The sequence below is a fragment of the Grus americana genome, chromosome 5 (assembly GCF_028858705.1).
Source record: "Grus americana isolate bGruAme1 chromosome 5, bGruAme1.mat, whole genome shotgun sequence".
Taxonomy (NCBI): domain Eukaryota; kingdom Metazoa; phylum Chordata; class Aves; order Gruiformes; family Gruidae; genus Grus; species Grus americana.
In genome coordinates this window covers 43,996,145-44,017,642 of record NC_072856.1, presented here as the reverse complement: position 1 = coordinate 44,017,642, position 21,498 = coordinate 43,996,145, and the positions used below count along the sequence as shown (strand labels likewise).

Genomic DNA, 21,498 nt, shown 5'->3' with positions numbered 1-21,498 from the left:
TGGTTCAATTGTAAAAATGGTACAGGTGCTTTAAAATCAAATACAATCATTTCAATTGTGTTTTAAGGAAGCACTTTAGGCTTCTGCATGGGAAAGCAATCAGTATGTAGTAGGAGGGGTTTAGCTGATGCGTCCACTGAACTACAACTTAGCATTTTTTATTTGTTCAAATTGTAAAAATAAAAATGTGGAAAATTTTAGTACTGTTTGAATTACAGAATTGGTAAAATAATATGTGCATATATATATTTATATTTTGTTAAAATAAAACATCTCTTTTGGTGAACACACTATCATAAAATTACAGGTGTGTGTTTAAAAAAAAATACTAACACACACTGTTCCCATCCAGCAAAGAATTTTCTGTTCATCCTGCTGGTTCTGCCCCAGTCTTTTTCTACTGACCTTATATATCAGTTTGTATCACCTCAGCCTCTTTTCTGATCAACTGCATCTTGAAGCATAAGACACCAATAACATAATATTTCTACTTAAACTATTTCTATGCAAGGTCCACCAACTGTAAAGAGCTTTTGTTGTGCACTTCCAATAGGACATTTCTGGATCATTGGAATGGCATTGATATTCATTCTTCATTTTCTATTTGCAAATAAGAAACATTACTCAATTTTTAGAACGCCTATGTTGAAATTGTTGCTATCACATAAAGAAGATAACACATTTTAAAGTTACTAGTCCACAATGGAAGCAATGAACGCACCAGCTAGACTGAAAATAAATACGCCTGCTTTTAAGGCAAGAAAAACTAAAACTTTTAGAAAACTTTAAAACTATTTAAAATGGAAAAATAAAAAACCATGTGTGTGAAAGAGTAATGTTGAACACTGTTAGGTTTCAAGCCTATATTTGTCTACCAGATGGAGTCCCACTGAATACAAGAGTCACCTGCACTGTGAGTCAGTGTCAGAAACATGTCCTATTCTCTTACATTTAAGAATGTAAGAAAATGACCTTTCCTGCTCTTTCAATGAAAATGATCATTTACATACACGCACGCATGCAGAGGAACAGAACAAGCCCACTCAATCAGAACCTCCATTTGCTTAGGCTTCTACAATGAATTAGTACTCATTTGGACCTAATGTAAATTACTTCAAGATTAAAAAAACAAGGAAAGATCAAATTTTTGCTTATTAAATTTTGTGCAACTCCTATGTTTAACTCTACCAGCATAAAACGGTAAAACAAGTAAAACTGCATTTTATTTGCATCTTTGCTGCCAGACTGGTATTAGAGAATTATAAAATCAGAGTAGTTTGGGCTGGAAGGGACCTTTAAAGGTCATCTAGTCCAACTCCCCCTGCAATGAGCAGGGATGTCTTCAACTAGATCAAATTGCTCAGAGCCCTGTCCAGCCTGGCCTTGAATATTTCCAGAGATGGGGCATCTACCACCTCTCTGGGCAACCCACTCCAGTGTTTCAGTGCCCTCTGAATCTACCCTCTTTTAGGTTAAAACCATTACCCCTTGTCCCCTCACAACTGCTAAAACATTTGTCCCCATCTTTCTTATAAGCTCCATTTAAGGTGGCTGAAAGTCTGCAACAAGGTCTCCCTGGAGCCTTCTCTTCTCCAGGCTGAACAACCCCAACTCTCTCAAGCCTTTCTTCATAGGAAAGGTGTTCCATCCCTATGATCGTTTTTGTGGCTCTCCTCTGGACCTGCTCCAACAGGTCTGTGTCTTTTCTGTGCTGAGAACTCCAGAACTGGATGCAGTACTCCAGGTGGGGTCTAACCAGATCAGAGTAGAGGGGAAGAATCATAGAATAGAATCATAGAATGGTTTGAGTTGGAAGGAACCTTAAAGACCATCTAGTTCCAACCCCCCAGGGACATCTTCCACTAGACCATGTTGCCCAAAGCCTCATCCTACCTGGCCTTGAACACTTCCAGGGAGGGTGCATGCACAACCTCTCTGGGCAACCTGTTCCAGTGCCTCACTGCCCTCATAGTGAAGATCTTCCTAACATCTAATCTAAATCTACCCTCTTTCAGTTTAAAACCATTACCCCTTGTCCTATCACTACATTCCTTGATAAAAAGTCCCTCTCCAGTTTTCTTGTAGGCCCCTTTTGGTACTGGAAGGCTGCTCTAAGGTCTCCCTGGAGCCTTCTCTTCTCCAGGCTGAACAATCTCAACTCTTAGCCTGTCCTCAGAGGAGAGGTGCTCCAGACCTTTGATCAACTTCATGGCCCTCCTCTGGACTCGCTCCAACAGTTTAATGTCTGTCTTGTACTGGGGACCCCAGAGCTAGTTGCAGTACTCCAGGTGGGGTCTCACAAGAGCGGAATGGAGGGGCAGAATGACCTCCCTGGACCTGCTGGTCACACCTCTTTTGATGCAGCCCAGGATACAGTTGGCTTTCCGGCCTGCAAGCATGCATTGCCAGTTCACATTGAGCTTTTCATTCACCAACACCTCCAAGTCCTTCTCCACAGGGCTGCTCTCAATCCCTTCATCCCCCAGCCTGTATTGATACCTGACCTGGCAAATGGATCAGGGCAACCTGGCCTTGTTGAAGCTTATAAGGTTCACATGGGCCAACTTCTCAAGCTTGTCCACGTCCCTCTTGATGGCATCCCATCCCTCAGGCATGTCAACCACACTACTCACTACTCAGCTTGGTGTCATCGGCAAACTTGCTGAGGGTGCACTTGATCCCACTATGTTATTGATGAAGACATTGAACAGCACTGGTCTCAATACGGACCCCTGAGGGACACCATTTGTCACTGATCTCCATCTGGACATTGAGCCATTGACCACTACCCTCTGGATGTGACCATCCAACTGATTCTTTGTCCACCAAACAGTCCACCCATCAAATCCATATCTCTCCAATTTAGAGAGAAGGATGTTGGGGGGGATTGAGTCAAAGGCCTTACACAAATCCAGACAGACAACAGCCATAGCTCTTCCCTTGTCCACTGATGTAGTTACTCATCATAGAAGGCCATTAGGTTGGTTATGCAGGAATTGCCCTTGGTGAAGCCATGCTGGCTGTCTCGAATCACCTCCCTGTCCTCCACATGCCTTAACATAGCTTCTAGGAGGATCTGTTCCATGATCTTCCCAGGCACAGAGGTGAGACTGACAGGTCAGTAGTACCCAGAGTCCTCCTTTCTACCTTTTTTAAAAATGGGTGCAATGTTTCCCTTTTTCCCGTTACCAGGGACTGAAACCTGACTGCCTTGACTTTTCAAATATCATGGAGAGTGGCTTGGCAGCTGCATCAGCCAATTCCCTCAGAACTCTGGGATGCATCTCATCAGGTCCCATAGACTTATGTATGTTCAGGTTCCTCAGGTGGTCACGAATCTGATTGTCTCTTATAGTGGGAGGGACTTTGCTCCCCCATTCCCCATCTTGCGGTCCATCCACTCAATAGGTGTTGAGCAAATGAGAACTGGGCACAAACTATTTCAGAAGAATGTAAAAACTGCCAAGTTGGTCTTACAAGCAATGGCTTACAGTTAACAGAAAACTCTAGATTTACTCAAAGGATTTTGTACCTCACATGCACTAGCATAATCACCAAGTTCCATGTAGAGCAGTCCACGATTAATTAACACTTTAAAAGCAATTTCCTTATTCAATTCAAGAAGAAGAAGAATTCCATAATCTTTCAAAGCCTACAAAAATATAAAATGTATTTTAAACTATCATTTATTCAGAGGGATACAATGATACTTCAACATTTAAGAGACACAATTTCAAATTCCTACAAATCATGTGCATATGCACATGTGGCTATTCTAATGTTTCACTGTTTCCAGACTGAATTTAACTGAATTTGGAGCCTTCTATAATTACATAGCTACCCATTCCTAGAATACAGAAGCAAATATAATGATAATGTATTAAATAAATGTAATTAAAAATTATTTTGTCATTACGTAAATTTCAGAGTTAAATATAAATTTTAACTACTTCATCTGCTAAATTTTATGTCCAAATTCTTATTGAAAAGCAAACAAATTATTCCAGATGTCATTAGTCATCATTTAATGTCAAAGTAAGGTACTTTTAAAAGTAAGTATCTTCAAATATAATTTATTGTTATTGAAAAATCTAATCATTAGTTGTATTGTGAGGGACTGTTTATCAGGGAATGTAGTGACAGGACAAGAGGTAATGGGTTTAAGCTGAAGGAGGGTCAGTTTAGATTAGATGTTAGAAAGAAATTCTTTACTGTGAGAGTGGTGAGGCACTGGAACAGGTTGCCCAGAGAGGTTGTGGAGGCCCCATCCCTGGAAGTGTTCAAGGCCAGGCTGGATGGGGCTTTGGGCAACGTGGTCTAGTGGAGGGTGTCCCTGTCCACAGCAGGGGGGTTGGAACTAGATGATCTTTAAGGTGCCTTCCAACCCAAACCATTCTATGATTAATTAAATTTGGGTGTAAATTTTGTAAAACAGTAAATAGTGACTCTATTAGGTAGACTGAAGAAGCCTCAATTCTCAAATTTATCAAAACTAAACAGTATTTCCATAATGCTTGATCTGAAGAAGTTCTAGCCCAACTCTTATCACCTGAAGAATACACTTCTATAGTATACTTAAGAATAACTGGACAGTTTAGAGCTAATATGACAAAAATGTCCTTGATTGCAATATTCCATATAGTAGCCACTTAAGAGTTTTTCTTTACCCATCTGCATCATTCTGGCCAATTAACCTCTAAGCACAAATAGCCTTTGCCCAAGGTCAGTTTGACTTGAGACATCCGAGCTCACTTAGGAACTAGCCCTGTCTCAGAAAACAGGCCTTATTAAAAAGACGATTCAACATGATGCTCTTCCCAGTCTGAAGCTGCATGGTGCCTGTGGGTGCCCTGTTGTGTCTTTGCTTTATAACAAAGGTAGAAAGTAGAAACACTTCAGAGGCAGGTCATAGGCAAGTTGACAGAAGTATGAACACATCCAGAAAAACAGGGCTGTGAATGAGGGTTGGATATAGTCCAAATTCCTGTTTTGATGTACTCTTCTTCTTATATTTTCAAAAGAATATCAAATGCAGTTAATATGATAGTAGAGACCAAAAAGCCATATTTTTTAAACAATTTCCTGAAGAGCACAATCATTCAGGAAGACATTGCAAGAGGTCAGAAATTTTGACTAATTTTCAATAACAGGTTACTATCTAATATGAATACCTGAGTCCTCATGTAATGTTGAAAAAAAATAATACCATACCTTTCTGAAGTCCTTTATTTGATAATAACAGATGGCTCTGTTATAATATGCCAAAATGCAGGTTTTGTTGAGGTCGATAGTTTTGGAAAGGTCTTCAATTGCAGCTTTAAATGTCTGCAAATGAAAAAACACTACGTATGAGTTGTAATTCAGAGTTAATGGCACAACATATTCTTCCTCAAATAATAGCCTATTGTAAAATTTTATTTCATGGTTTTACCTTTTGATTCTTAATCAGTACTGGAATGTATCCAACCATTTCACTATGTCCTCTATGGACTACTTACTGCAGATCTTACTGGAGTGGGAGCACTTCAGAAGCTCTGTGCAAAGGCTGGGCAAACAAACATTCTTAATGTTTTTTACATCACATCCATATACTGCAAAACATAATCAATCCTTAATTTTACTAGCTTACATTTTATATCTTAACCTAACATAGAAGGTATCTTTTGTGGAGTTTCAGTACTGATATCACTAGGTAAGAATCTATGCTTTGGAACTTAAGAGGAGAATAACTAGATAGATGCTCAGTAGCTTTTCCTACCCATCAATTATTTTCAGTTACGTAGAACAACCAGAGAGTAGCTTCAATGGGGAATAGAAATTATAATAATCAAGTGGAATTCCTGGTTTCCATCAGCAACACTTTTACCTTTATTTCACCATTCATAGAATCATAGAATGGTTTGGGTTGGAAGGAACCTTAAAGATCATCTAGTTCCAACCCCCCTGCTACGAGCAGGGACACCCTCCACTAGACCATGTTGCCCAAAGCCTCATCCAATCTGGTCTTAAACATTTCCAGGGAGGGGGCATGCACAACCTCTCCGGGCAACCTGTTCCAGTGCCTCACCACTCTAAGAGTACCATTATAAGAGACACCATTATAAAGTGTCAAGTAAGATTTAAGTTTTATTAGGTTTTAAGGGAGAATGCAAAAGTACAATAAATACAGTCTCACCTTATTTTGATACTTTAAAGTTCCTCGGTAAAAATAAGCTTGCACACTGTCAGGAAGAATTTTGATTGCCTCATTGCAATTCAGAATTGCCTTAGAGTATCTACCTTTACTTCCATAGTAAGCAGCACGACTCATATATGCCTGTAGAGGTGAAGACAGAATGATGACATGGTAAAAAAATAGCTTTGCTTGGCATTATAAAACAACAGTTAAATAGAAGACAGAAATTACAAATTTTATAAAAACATACATCTTATGAAGCTTGTAATTTCTTTTATTTAATGCTTGCCATGTGCTTGCTGGCAGATTACAAGGCAATACACCCATAAATGCAAAATCTGTCAGTCTTTGAAGCCATCCAAAAATGCATCACAGAAACAAACTATCAGGAGTCTTTATATTACCTGGAAATGTGATGGACAAAGGACAAGCACTTGATTGAAATCTCGGATGCACTTAGCTTCTCTGAGCTGCATTCTACACAGCCCTCGCTGATAAAAAGCATCAGGGTAACTTGAATGTAGTCTAATAGCCATACTAAAAGCATCACGGGCCTAAAAGGATGACATATCATCTGGGTTAAATACGGTCTGTTTGTTCAGCTGAAACCATAGGCTGATTCTTTTGTACAGCTAGGTATGACTGATTCTTGCAGTTGGAACCATGTACCTGCATTGGTTTTTATCACTTTCATCCATTTACTGCTTCTTAAATTTTTGTAATGTTTAACACCCTACCTAATGCAATCATTACCTGAAGGAGGCACAATCTAATTCATTTAATAATCTCATTTCTTCAGTGAGATTGCAAAAGTTTAACCAGGCACATCTATTCTGTCTGTAAGAGTTGAACAGTGAAGTTGTTTGGGTTTTTTAATAATGGACAATGGATTAACATGGCTAGTATGCAAGTCCTTTAAAATCCATCCAGACAGTTTTTTCCTCTGCATTGCACATTAGCTTACAACATCACGGGATTTTCCAGGATCTACAGCTGTAATATGAGATGTACATTGACACAGAACATCACCTTTTGCAATTTTCATGTATTACCAGAGTAGATATTTCAGACAATTTTGACAGTCTTCTTCCAAAAGAATATGATTTATGACAAATGGGGGTGGAAGTAGACAAGGCAAGAGAATTATTCTCTTCCCTGTGAAATTCTGATATTTCAAATGTTTCTAGTTTCTGTCTTGAGTCTTTTGAGCAAATCAACAACTGAAACATATTTACTAAAATAACATAGAAAACATTTACATGGACTCACAGTAGGCCTGCCACAAAGCTCACTGATATGCTTTCAATAGTTTTCAGCAAAGTCTCTAATACAGTTAAAAGTATTGATTTTGTTGAAAGAAGGGAAATATATTTTTCTTAGGTAAGGCAGTTTATTTCTTAAGTATCATACATAAGTGCCAAAGAGAACCAGTTAGGGGTTTTATGAGCTACAGTAATATAGAAAACAGTTAACAAATTACAACCAACTTCATAATACAATATTCTAGGAATTCCTTTGTCAAAGTTTACTACCAATTTACTAAGCCACCAATAATACTACATGACTGTTGTTTGTCTAAGATCTGTGAAGACATTGATAAATAGATAAGAAATTCATGTAGTTTTTTTATTCCATCAGAAAGGAAATTAATGACATACATTAAAAAATCAGAACATTAGCACTGGAAAAATCACTTACTAACTTGCAAGACAGTCTAATGTACATCATGAGTTTAAAAAAACTGCTAAAGGCAGTAGAAGCTGTTTAAAATACTGAAATCATTCACTCAGTTATCATAGTTGTTGTTTACAAGCAGTGGAATCAAAGGCTAATATATTCTATATAATTAATACAACCTGTAATAAACTTTTTTGCTCCATGTAACACAAGCCTGTGAGATAATACATTTCTGCAGCTTCAAATGTATTAGGCAGGATTTTTGCTGAGGTCATCAGGAGCTTCATAGCGTTTTTAAAACTTCTCACAGCATCCTACAATACAAAGAATATTAATAGTTGTAAAGCACTTGAACATCTGCAAGATTTGTTAGACATTTTAAATTATTTTGAAATGTTTTTTTCTTAGTCTTTGGAACATTATGGTAAAAATGACCAGTCTAGTGTTCCATGACATTGCTGAAGTTACACACACTCTTGATCTCTGAATGGTTCATATTAATAACTGATTAGAAAAACAAAAAAATATTCTTGAGTTTTATTTATATGTGACAAAGCAGCTCATGTACATGATTTAAAACTATCATGCAGTTAGTTTATACTGTTATTTAGGTACGTAGTTAATTATAATCATTTATTAATTTTATTTATATTTATTTCCTCAGGAAGAAAAGGTATATCTTTTTATGAAGCCTGATGATAAAGAAGTACTTGCTATAGGTTTCTTTATGTAAATAATAACAAACTATAGACAACTTACATAAATTTAATAACCACTAAGAAATATATTGAAAGGATCAATCCTATATATGTATTGAAGGAACTTAAGTGAATAGCCTCTTAGAATCTTACCATGTTTCACAGATCTGGGCAATAATTTATGCATATTTAATAATACTTTGATTTAAAGAAAAGTGTAAGGAAAACAGCCAAAAAATTAAAAACCATTCAAATTAAGCCATTCCTCAGCCTTTGACGATTATGAAGGGACCACAGTTCAAAGTTTCAATATCAAGAAGAGTAAAAGAACTATAGCATTTTTTCTTAAGTGAGTCTTTCAAGATGAAGAACTATTTGTTTAGAAAAATCAGTTTGAAATACCAGTGCCCATATGGCTGGCTGGCTGCAAATACTACACCTGCCTCCCTTGTCAAGTGAGTAAAAGTTTTAAAAACAGGTCTGCATTTACTGCTATTTAAAAATAATTTTTCTCTATTTCTACAGTTCAAAAATACTCTTAAGAGGAAGAAGAACTGTAGATACCTGAACTCACTCACATATAATTCTAAAGGTACAGCTGATTCTCAGTGTGCTATAGCCTGAAGTCTGATCATGTTCCCAGTGTGTCATTCCTCTCCAAGAGAGGTGGCAATGCAAGTCCTCACCTCTGGGTGAAGCACTCTGAGAAATCAGGGAATAACTAATACACATTCTTTCAGCTATGACAACTGCAATGGGATGAATTGGATCACAGTCTTTAACTTAGCATTCTTTCAAAGACAGCTGAACTAGTAATGTCCCATTATGGTTTGAGACAAATAAAACATCCAAGCCTAACAAAAAAACCTGAATGGATCAAGAGGTTTTATTATAATTTTTGGAAAGTGCACACCTTTAAAAAGAACCTGCAAACACGAGGCTAAGAGGAAACAGACCGTGCATTTCAAACACAGAACTCAATAAACAGTAGATTCAAGGTTTTACTGCTGCTGTTGTGTTTAGGGAAACAGGACTCTGTACATTTTGATTAAACAAATAGGACTGTACAAAAAGAAATAGCTAATCCATACTGCCAATTTCAACAATTCTGCAGGCTTCAAATACTGGCTAACTGCAGGTCTCAGAGGAGTGACAATGTTGGTTAAACAATATGATACATGAATATTCACAAAGCTGGGAATATACCTGTAATTATACATTATATATTCAGTTCACATATATGAATTAAACTTTTGTACTGAATTTTATTAGACAAAAAATGCTAGACACACTTCTGTATTATTTTATTTCAAAAGAAGCAAAATTATGACATATAATGCACCTCAATCTACATAATTGTATCTTTTGATTTATCATCTTAAATGTTTTAAAATTAAAATGGCCTAATTTATGCTGAACTATTAGTGCTGCTGTTGAAAATTCTTAGTCAGGTCTTCTCATAATTTAAACAATGAGGTGCTCTGAAGGTTTATTTATATAGCAGCACATTTCATAAAATAGTAAAAGAATACAGAAAGAAAAACACTGTCTTGCTTGGCATGTATATAATGTAAATTTTTCTAACCTTAGTTTTCTTGGCTTTCATTTGTATTTTTCCTAAAATAACAAACATTGCAGGTTCAGGCTGAGTTGCAGTAGCTTCTTGTAAGCACTCTATGGCTTTACTGTGATTTTGACAAAATGACTGAATGAGCCCTTGCTGAACAGGCTGAGATGTAAAGGATTCTGGAAGGAAACCACCATGAAAAACAATGTCTTTTACATCAACCTTTATGTTTTACAGTGTAAAACACCTTTAAATTATATGCAAACTTTAAAATGCTATTAAAATATTTGGAGTATCAAAGCTTGTTTTAACATCCATAAAAATATAAACTAAATTCCTACAAAAGTCTGAGGTTGAACAGTTATTTATCAGTGAGTGTAGTTTGATTGCTAAACATCTGCAAATATTTACCTCCTTCTCCCCACATCTAAGGCTTTGCTCTGCAGAAGTATCACCATATGTCTGCTTTGTTTGTTTTTGTAGTCTTGTGCCCTGTGTATCCATCCACTCTTGGTCACTACCAGAGGCAGAAAATTCATCTCTATCATATGGCTATTCATATGAATCCACCAAGAGCTTCAGGAAGCACTGAACACTGCCCCACACATAACAAGGAACTACTATACTGCAAGATTTTTACTGTTCAAATGCATTCAGAAGGTTCAGTTCTAAAGCTATTTGATATTTGTTAGGAAAGACTGTACATAAGTACAGAATAGAATCCTTACTCAATATTCCTTTAAACCAGAAATTACCAATATCGAAGGTAGAAATAAAAAAAAAGAACTCAAAAGATAAAGGAAATTCTGAAATCACAAGTGATAATACAGGCAATAGCGTACTCTGTTATCTTTGAAGGCTTCAGACCTGCAAACAAAATAGATAATATGTTCCTATATTTTAGCTGAGTCATGGTAACTAACTTATTTGCAAGCTTGAACTTTTTTTTTTTTTAACAATTCCTTGGTTACAAACTGTTGCCATGGTTCACAAATACCTAGGAAAATTCATGGAAATTGATGTTACCTTCATCCATTTCTGCAAGTTGGTAAATACACAAACTTGCTAGTTCATATTTCTTCAACTCCATTAAATACTGTCCCCTGTAATGAAATATTTGTTGGATGTAATTAGTAAAACTATTTCAGGCATTTCTTTCAAAGTGCAAATACTACTGGAATATGTTTTCATTAGTATAAAAAGAGAAAAAGGAAAAATAATGCCTTCCAATAAAAACATCCAAAGTATTTTTTTTCATCAGAAGTACCTGTTGATTTTTTTTTTCTTCTCTCTTATCACAGTACCAAGAAATTTTATGCTTACTTCTCTTCAGATTGTAGGAGTTACAAAAATACATTTGGATTCCACAGGTAGCAATCCTTACAATTTCAAGAACTGCAACAATAATCTTAATAATACTGTTTCTAAAATCCACCACAGACTGATAGCTGATATATTTGTTTCTAATGGCAATATTTTGCCTCTTCACATATCAGCATCAGTATAAGAGGTCAAACCACATGGAGACAAGCTGAGTAAACCCACCCTTAAAATTGGTAAAATACAGCATTACTGACTGGAACATAGTAACTAATTCTCCTAATACACCTGAGGAATATTATCCTAGCATGTCCTCCTTAGATCTTACAGCTTTTCAGAGGAGGAAACACCTTTATCTAGTAATCTATTTTTTAGTCTGGATAAAGGTCACCACTTCTCACTGGGCTGAAGATGGGGAAGAAGAATAGTTCAAATCTAAATTGGCCTGGACTCATTCCTTCACATTCTTTGCATTATAGAATCATAGAATTTTTAAGGTTGGAAAAGACCTCCAAGATCATCAAGTCCAACCATCAGCCCAACACCACTATGTCTACTAAACCATGTCCCAAAGTATCACATCTACACGTTTTTTGAACGCCTCCAGGGACAGTGACCCCACCACCTCTCTGGGCAGCCTGTTCCAATGCCTGACCACTCTTTCAGTGAAGAAATTTTTCCTAATATCTAATCTAAACCTCCCCTGATGCAATTTGAGATGATTTATATGGATTATAAATGTGGATTCTGCAGATAAATCCACTTGGGGAAAACATTTAAAACTATTAATTTTTTAAAAGTTCAGACTTGCTTTTTTTGTCACAGCACCTATTTACTTCTTTTTCCCCAGAAACTATATGTACCTCAAAGAGCAGAATCTTGTATATGAAACAAGGTTCCTCCCTCCAAGGTAACCATTACAATAGTTGGGTGACACTATGCAGGTAAAGTTCTTCAGGTTTGAAAATGCTATGAAAATACTACATTGTTAAAATCCATTCAGAGCAGGTTTCAAAGAATACAAGGGTATCTACCAACAGCATTCCAAATGGACTGTTTTTTTAAAACTGAGATATCTGTGAAGTTCTCGACTAATCGCTTTCCTACCTTAATACGCAAAGTTGTGATTTATTTGGGTAAAGATGAATGGCTCTGCCTATATCCTTCAGAGCATTTGGTAAATTATTAATCTGTAATTTATAAAGAAAAAAGCAGCAATTTAATTGCTAATATGAACACAATTTGGAGACAATTACTACTTCTGTAAATGTGATTCTGCAGGATGTAATGCCCACATGGTAACAACTCACAAGGAACATACACCTTCTGTAAAGGAGCTCAATGTTTTTAATACAGGTCTGAAACATTTACCCTACATATTTCCATACTATCCTACAGGGCAGATCCAAACTCCAGACAGTCTCTCTACTTTTCCAAAATCCAAAGAGTCTGGACTATTGGGAAGGAGATTAGGTTGTGACATTCACATGCACATGTCCTAATGAATCTTCATTGCTGTAATGAATTTGCATTTATTTTTCAAATGTCTGTGCATGTGGTCCTATTTACTGTGCTTAAGATGCTGAGGAGAAAGGAGATCATTATAATGAAGATCCCAAGGACCCGTTCATCCAGCTGGCATAGCTGCTAACTGGAATTCCCATTAAAGAACAGCATTGATGGAATGCATGTACTTTTTTTTACCGCTTTACACTGAAATTAAAAAAAAAATAAACACACACACCCCCCAAAAAAAAAAAACCAAAAACAAACCACAACAAAAACCCTACAAAAGCAACTGGAGCATTAGTGGATGATCTCAAATATATACTATCAGGCACAAGTTCTTAAAGACAGTATAAAAAAAAATGAACAGTGTAAGCAATTTCTCAAAACATTTTGAAAACCAACTAAGCACTGTGACAGACAATAGCTGTTTGAATTCTGCCAATGAAATCTACAGAAATTAGGTTACACTGAATACTCAATTCCTTGTACTCCTGATAGGGTCTCAAAAAAACAACTACTAACAGAAACTATTCTCAAATCCCATGCAAAAGTAAAAAACATTGTTTCAGAGTAAATTAATATATTGAAAAAGTTTTCACTTCCATTTTAAAGCTCAGATTAGATGTACACTGATGTAGAAAAGATAAAATGACACTTGAAATATTTTGTGTCATTGCATTACATGCCAACAATATTATACAATTGCAATGTATGTAGTTCTATTACTTGAAACATACAGCTATAAGCAGGTTCTAACATCTGTGTAACATCAAGGCATAAGTATTAAAATAGTCACAATCATAAATATAAATAAAGCTATATTAAGTGGCAAATAAAAGCAAAAAGAATGTATTACCTTCTGATATGCTTGCGCTCTGCATACATAGGCTTGAACACTGAGAGGATCAGTTTCAATGGCATTAGTAAACTGTTGAATAGCTTCATAGTATTGATTGAGGTGCAACAGCAGTATCAAACCAATATTTAGGTAAGCAAAGATGACAGAGCTAAAAACAGAAAATGTATTTCCTTTTGCTATTGTATGAAATATGTCAGTGTATTAACCACAACACACACAGTCTTCATCTACTGCTATGATATTTATCACATATCTATTTTGTGATCACACTGAACTAAATTGTAATTGCCAGCAGAGGAAATAGCTCATTAAAAAAAAAAAAATCACCATTTCAGTAGCTTGTGATGTTTGACTGCACACTAGAGGCTCTCTGATCACCAAAACCAGCACTCCAAATGCTAATTGTGAGGAAATTATGACAAGCATCTGTTATAGAAGCTGGACTAGAAATAGAGCTAGTTGATAATATTGTACATACTGAATACTCAAAGAAATACTTAATTCTTGAACACAAAAAACACATTGTAGTTTTTAAAAAATGACAAAGCTTACGTGTTTTCCATCTAGCCTGGTCCCTTATTTTCTGTCATTTCACTTGGCTAGCTGCTAGGGAGACCTGGATTTCCAAGATCTGCAACATCTTGTGCAGTCCACTCTTACAGACTGTTTCTAGGCAAAGTTCAAGACTTCCTATAGCAGAGCCAAGACAAAGGAAGAGCTGAGGGTTCTTTAGGCCTACCACAGATTGGAATGGAAGCCTTTGCTCAAGACAGGACTGCTGAGGTTGCCCAAGGCTGAACAAGAACTCAGTTCCTTTAGAGTAAGATAATTCATAGAATCTTTAAGGTTGGAAAAGGCCTCTAAGATCATCAAGTTCAACCGTCAACCCAACACCACCGTGTCTACTAAATCATGTACCAAAGTGCTATGTCTACAGGTTTTTTGAACACAAAATTAATGCAGTTAACTGGTATGGGAGGCTTGTTGCATATTTTAAGACCATTTGCATGGCAGGGCTGCTACAGATATAATTGGTTTCTGGTGTATTTTTAAGTGGTAGGAAAAAATGCAATTCAGAGGAACCACATCAGCTTCAGTCACCAAATAGGTCTATTTTATTTTACACTCTTTCAGGGATACCATCTACTGGCTTTTGCTAAAGAAATTATGGTAGCATTTTATTTGGGGAAAAAAAAATAGTTTAACTTTTTACCTGCATTGTAGACAGATTCCCTCCCAAAAGACCAATGAAATTATTATGGCATGAGTAGTCAACTTTAATTAGGACTTGAGTTTCATCTTTTGTCTGCCTACCCTGAATAATTTATTTGCCAAGTTCCCATGTAAGACAAAACAAAATTTCATTTTTAAATACATTAATTACTTTTATCACACTCAGACTACAGTAAATGAGGAAAAAGATACTAAAAGAAGATAACATTATGGTTTTGTGTGGTTTAATTCCAGTCTATTTGCTGAATAACAGTTCTGATTCCACTTCCCTTTATTAGTACTTGTATGCTACCATGTAATCAGAATATAAACAAAATACATTAAAATTCTCAAGTCAAATCACCTGTCCAAAGCTAGGACACTTTCAAAGTCACAGATTGCAAGTGACCATTGACACTGTTCTGAGTAAACAATCCCACGATGAAGAAAAGAACAGAAATTTTCCTGAGTGTCATTGATGAGTACTGTAGGAGAGGGAGAATACAAATCAACTGTTCAGATATTGACATATATTTCACTTATTCCATGCAACTTATTTGCACATTACTGTTTAGTTTCTTAGAATTTTATAAAATATCATAAACCATAACATATTAGCTCATAAGAGAAACTGTTCATGTGGCACAAAATACCTTCAAGACATTTAGATTTCTCAATTAAACCCACTTAAATTGTTAAAAGTGAATTAGAAAAGCTTAGGAAGCAGAGGCAAAATAACTGAAGAATAGCAACAGCAGCAAGAGAAATGTCTAATAGCAAACTTAATAGAAATGAAAAGGAGTAAGTTATTACCAAACACTGAATGACATATTTGCGACATGAAATATCTGTGTTATATTGCAGTATAGCGATTACTGGTGAACGGTCATTCATCTTTTTAATGATAAACATATACACCATTAAAAGAAACAAACAATACCAGAAACACTGAAGTCCTGCACAGCTCTTTTTGGATCAATCTGTCGCAGTATGCAACCTCTATAATAGAATGCTAACCAACAAGAAGGGTCTAGATGAACCGCCACTGCAAAGTCTTGTATTGCATTTCTATACTGCTGCTGCTTCGCATACACTCTTCCTCGATAGAGCCTAAAAAGGAAGAAAGTTTTTCTTTAAATATACTTTCCCATAGAAAATTATACCTACTGCACTTGCACAAATCAAGTTCAATATAATAGAACCCTGTATTAGCTTTGGGCATCACAGAGTTTAGTGGAACTCTCTTCAAGGTCATCCATAGCCTATTGGTGGAGCAGTTTCTGTATGGGAAATACCAAATTTTGTTAAATCTGATTTAAAAGAAAAAATGTAAAACTGATCCCATTACTATTAAAGTTTTCTGAAAACATCCATCCTATTCTTCAATATTTCTTTCAGACAAGTTTACAAAATCAGATCCTACTATTTTAAAATCAGATCCTACTATTTTACACTATTCCACCCTCAAATTCAGGAAGCTAGCAATACGTTTAAACAAGATAAATCATAAGCACAAGCGAAAAAGCGTGAATAGACAGCAATGGCTGTAAAATTATTTTATCAATGCAAAATGTAATATATAAAACATTTTTCTACTACTGAAGATAGCTTTCACTTATTAAGCAGGTCTTACCATTCCACTTCTATGCAGAATTATGCAAAATATATGAGACTCCTTTTTAAAACTTACACAGTAAAGTCAGTTAGTTCCTCAAGAATTTAAATCACATGCTTAGCTCTACACAAACATAAGGCACTGATACTAATTATACGCACAGAGCCCATGCATCAACACGTAAGCCTCAATGAACTAGTGAATTTCAGGAAGTCAAATGCAGTTTTATGTTGCTTCAAGTTTTTATTTCGAAGTCAGAGTTTTAAGGAGCATCTGCAAATCACTTTAGTAGCATAGGAATCTAATGTCATAAGAATGCTTTGCATGATTATGTGGTTCCCTGTGATGAAGGAGATGGACTGACAGGTAGAAGATACACATAGGGGAATCCTTTCCCAGCCGTTTCTAACCATTCCAGAATAAGACGTCTGAACTTAGATGCCTATTTGTAGATGTCTACAACATATGTTAGGTGTCTGACCTTCCATTACAGCTGATGAAGATCTAGTCAACATAGTCCAAGGACATGGGAGCAATTCAGTTCATCTAAATATATACACTTACTGGCTGTTTAGCTGAACAGCTGTCAGGCTTTATAGACGAGTCTATATTCAGCCTACCTAGAGTCTACTAGCTGTCTTCATTAGATTGTTCTTGGTGACAATGGCTGCTCAGACACTTAAATCCCACAGATACAGCAAGCTGACACCTAAATTCAGATATCGTACTTTGGTATTGGATATCTGCTTTTATTTTTATTTTACATCTGTTTTCATGATTCCAGAATACAGTATAAAAAGAATGTAAATCTTTGCAGGAACGATATTAAAAACAAGTCACATTTTCTAGTAGGGAAATCATATAAATTTTTTTCAGTCTTTGTAAGTCAAACCTCAAAATCATCATTATAATTCCAAAATGAAGATGCTTCTCATTCATAATTCAAAATTTCACAGAAAATATTAATTCAGCATATTGCTAAAACTAGAGGTGTCAAGGCAACCAATGAAAATTAGGCATAGAAGTATGTAATCCTTAAGGACATTCTTCGCTTTGAGCATGTATTTAAATCCAGCTCTTTAGAGCAAAGCACACATGCATGTGCTTAAGTCCAACTGATTATGTATTTGCATTACTCCAGAGGGATCTGAGCACATGGTTCTGTGCTTAGCTAAATTAAGGTCTAGGGACTAATCCAAAGTCATTAAAGCAATACAAAGATTCCCCAATGAATATCATGGCCTAGAAGTTGTCTTCTATTTCTATTAGACACCTCTTTGGAAATGCAATTTCTTTATTATTGTTTAATGCATATTCAGTCTTTCACATATTAATATTATTTTAATAATCCACGTAGAATTCAAATACTTTTGTCAAACTACCTCGCCTGAGCATTGCTGGGGTCTTCCTTGATCACAGCTGTAAAATCCTGAATAGCTATAGTCAAAACTGAATGGTCAAAGAAATGTATTCCATGTTTCATAAGTGCATCTGTTCTTTTCGGGTTATACTGAAAACACTATAATGAAAAAAATAAGTACATTATGTTATTCCTCATTCTTATTTCTAATGATTAAAAGTCTTAACCAGCATAAAAATAATATATTCTTTTATTCTCAGACATTCTTTTTTATTCCTTTGTCCTTTGTCTATTATCATTTCCATTAACTGTAAAGTGAAATAAAAAAGTAGTGATGCAAGCTTACTAGTGGCTGATAATTTGTAGACATTCAAATTAATTTACTGAATGAGCCAGCAGGAGTAACAGAAATTACTTATTTATTTCCATAGCACTGATTTTTTTAAACATCATTTATTTGAAAGGATATCTGTTCTACGAACTATTTTGAAAGGATATCTGTTCTACAAGCTACTTAACAGATATATCCAAGTACTGTTTACTTTTATTAAAGTTACACAAAAGTTACTACATTATCATAACAATACAAAAAAGTGAACTTACTTTGGCATAATCATCCATGGCCAATAACAATTGATTTTCTTCAAAATACAACTCAGCTCTCCTAAAATAAATGTCATCATCTGTAGGACTGCATTGTATTGCAGAGCTATAATTGAGGATTGCCAATGTATTATCACCCTGTTTTCTGTAAATTTCAGCCCTTGACAGGTACGTATCTGAAACAACCACCCAAAATATAAAAGGCACTATTTAGCAGCAAAACAATAAGTCATCTCCTTACAGGGTAATTAACACAAGCAGTAGAAATAGAACAGTAGATTATACAAAGGTCAGAAAGTCCTCAAAACTCAAAAGTGTAAAACTACAGCTGTGTGCTCAACCATGGAGCCCATGCAGCTGTAAACTGATAGCTCTTGCAGGATTCACAGGTACTAAAAATCTTTGCTCACTGTAGAGCTCTACAGAAATGGCCCATCAAGCCATTTAGTGTAGACCTGTTGATCACAAACAAATATGGAGAGATTTAGTTTAAATGGGCCCACACATTATTTATCCCACTGCATTGGGTCTGGTCAGGATAAAGTTAACTTTCTTTTTAACCCCAAGTATTGCTGACCAATGCTTGCACAGTATCAAGGCTTTATTTCTTATTTTTCTTTTCCCCCTATGCCCTCTCCCCAGCAAGTAGGCTGGGGCTGGGCAAGAAGTTGGGAGGGGACACAGCTGGGACAGCTGACTTCAGTAGGCCAAAGGGATATTCCATACCATATAACATCGTGGTCAGCAACAAAAAACTAGTGGTAGAGGAAGAAGTGGGGGGAGGTCTTTCAAGTCCACATCCAATTAAAATTTCCTTTGTTGCAGCCTGTGACCATTGCCTCCTGTTTTGCTGTGCATCTCTCAAAAGAGTCTGACGCTCTCCTCTCTGTTACCACCCATTATGTAGCTGAGATTTCCCTCTTAGCCATACTTTCTCCAGGCTAAGTAACTCATCTCCCTCAGCCTTTCCTTATGCAACTTTGGCTCCCTGAGACCATCTTAATGGCTTTCCAATGGACTCTCTCCAGCTTGTCTCTCTCATACCGGGGGTTCCAAAACTGGACAAAGTATTGGAGGTGCAGCACAACAACGTGGCAGAGGGTAATCACTTCCTCTGACCTGCAGGGCCTGGTCTGTCAACCAGAGGTGGTATCTTTCCCTTTTAACCTCCTCCTTCCCACTTTAAAGGGTACAGCAGAACAGGGCTGACAAGCACAAGAACACACTGTCTCCATTACAGGATTGTTACCAGCTTTCCCTGTTAAATTAATGGATACAATTTCCATCAGCCCTCTTTTTTTTTTTTTTGCATTTTTTTAAGAACACACTAAAATTAAGTTCTTATTCTTGCTTTAAAAACCCAACTTCTGTCCCAAGCCTTTGAAGATTCATGTTTGCTTTAAAATATTTTTTGTAATAAGGATAAAACAACTGATATTAGGTTAAATACATACAGAAACATTTGCAGAACTAGGGCCAAAGGCAACTAGAGAAAAACACTATGAAAAATTAAACTGTTAAGTTACACTTCAATGATACTTACCTGCTTTATTTTTGTTCCATTTAGTTATAAAATTTAGGTCATCCAAAGCAGCAGAAATTCTGTCTTGAAAGAGGTAAATCAAATGTCTATGCCAGTAAGCATTAAGCAGCAGTGGTTCTAAGCTAATAGCCTATAAACAAAATAAGTAAATAACTTACATTGCAGAAGGAACTTCTCAACTGTGCTAATAATAGTACATAGGAAAGGAGAACATTTTTGCACTGAAATGATTATTATATTTTTAAGAAAATTCCTAGATTGACAAACTTTTACTTAACTGAAAAATCTGAAAAATTTGACTAGTGTTACTTATTTACCTAAAAGCATCGTGTACTTACAGGTATGCAGAATCAGAGTCCAAGCTACCAGAATACTCAGCACAAAACATTAATCAGCTGGGATATTACCGTGTTTGATGATTTCTTTAAAATAGCTATCTGAACTATTTCTAGAAGTCAGAATTCTTCTATTTGAAAGTAAGAAATAATTAACCTGTCCCTGTGAAAAAGGAATCAGCTTTTCAAACCATGCTGTTATGATTCATATAGAAAGTATTTAACATTCCCTAACAAAAATCACTTGGCAGATATTATCAATCAAATATATTTCACAAATCAAATATTTCACATATCTTCATTATGCATATAACACACACTTAACAGCCATATAGAAATAAATATATAGACTGATACAAATCTGAGACTGTTCTGCTACAACAGTATGTCTCAAATTTTGGTCTATAAACTATTTCTAGGATCCATAAACTACATAGGAATTGTGTTCACATGTCTTAAAGAGAAAAGTCAGTAGTGTTTTCACTAAAATATGCAATAGGAATGGCAAGCAATTTTGACAGTTCATATCAGCCCATCAGTCAAAGGGCCACAGTTCCGGGGTGTGGAATTGTTAGCCTTTCAGATCCTTGACGGTCTGTTTCTAAAGTCTGGGGTGAATAAAAAAGACACAAGATAATCATTGAGTTTCTATGAATATAGTCAATTTTCTGGTCAGATAATTTATGAAGTTTGGAAGGTAATATGTACAGACTGCAGGTACATAAAATAGGTGCCTATGTCCCATTAAAAATTAAAAAAAAAATTATCTCCAAGAGAAGCATTAACAGAAATGGTGTTAGAAAAGGAAATTTCACCCTAAGAAAATATGCATTTTGGGAAAGGCAAACTCTACAGAGAGAGTAAAATCTTTAGGGTGGATCTTACTGTAGGACACACTGTGAGCATCCTTAAAATTTATTGCAGCTTGAGACTGTTAGCTGAAAGGAATGCAGAAACCAACAAGAAGCCAAGCTGGTTTGTACTTCATTGTTTCATTCCTCTGCACATTTCCAACTACTCCAACT

General features: G+C 35.9%; 1 protein-coding gene across 2 annotated transcripts in view; it reads right to left on the bottom strand.

Moving 5' to 3' along the window:
- Positions 1-21,498, bottom strand: part of TTC6 (tetratricopeptide repeat domain 6) — a 63,793-nt gene that overhangs the window by 9,592 nt on the left and 32,703 nt on the right. For both annotated transcript variants that reach the window (XM_054827786.1, XM_054827785.1), the window contains exons 13-26: positions 20,139-20,268; positions 18,596-18,771; positions 18,015-18,151; positions 15,958-16,127; positions 15,382-15,502; positions 13,803-13,953; positions 12,545-12,627; positions 11,144-11,220; positions 10,136-10,296; positions 8,032-8,166; positions 6,580-6,729; positions 6,176-6,316; positions 5,212-5,325; positions 3,533-3,652 (exon numbers count right to left, since the gene is read on the bottom strand). In XM_054827786.1, coding sequence (XP_054683761.1) covers positions 3,533-3,652; positions 5,212-5,325; positions 6,176-6,316; positions 6,580-6,729; positions 8,032-8,166; positions 10,136-10,296; positions 11,144-11,220; positions 12,545-12,627; positions 13,803-13,953; positions 15,382-15,502; positions 15,958-16,127; positions 18,015-18,151; positions 18,596-18,771; positions 20,139-20,268 — 1,866 coding nt within the window. The remainder of the gene's footprint in view (positions 1-3,532; positions 3,653-5,211; positions 5,326-6,175; positions 6,317-6,579; positions 6,730-8,031; positions 8,167-10,135; positions 10,297-11,143; positions 11,221-12,544; positions 12,628-13,802; positions 13,954-15,381; positions 15,503-15,957; positions 16,128-18,014; positions 18,152-18,595; positions 18,772-20,138; positions 20,269-21,498) is intronic.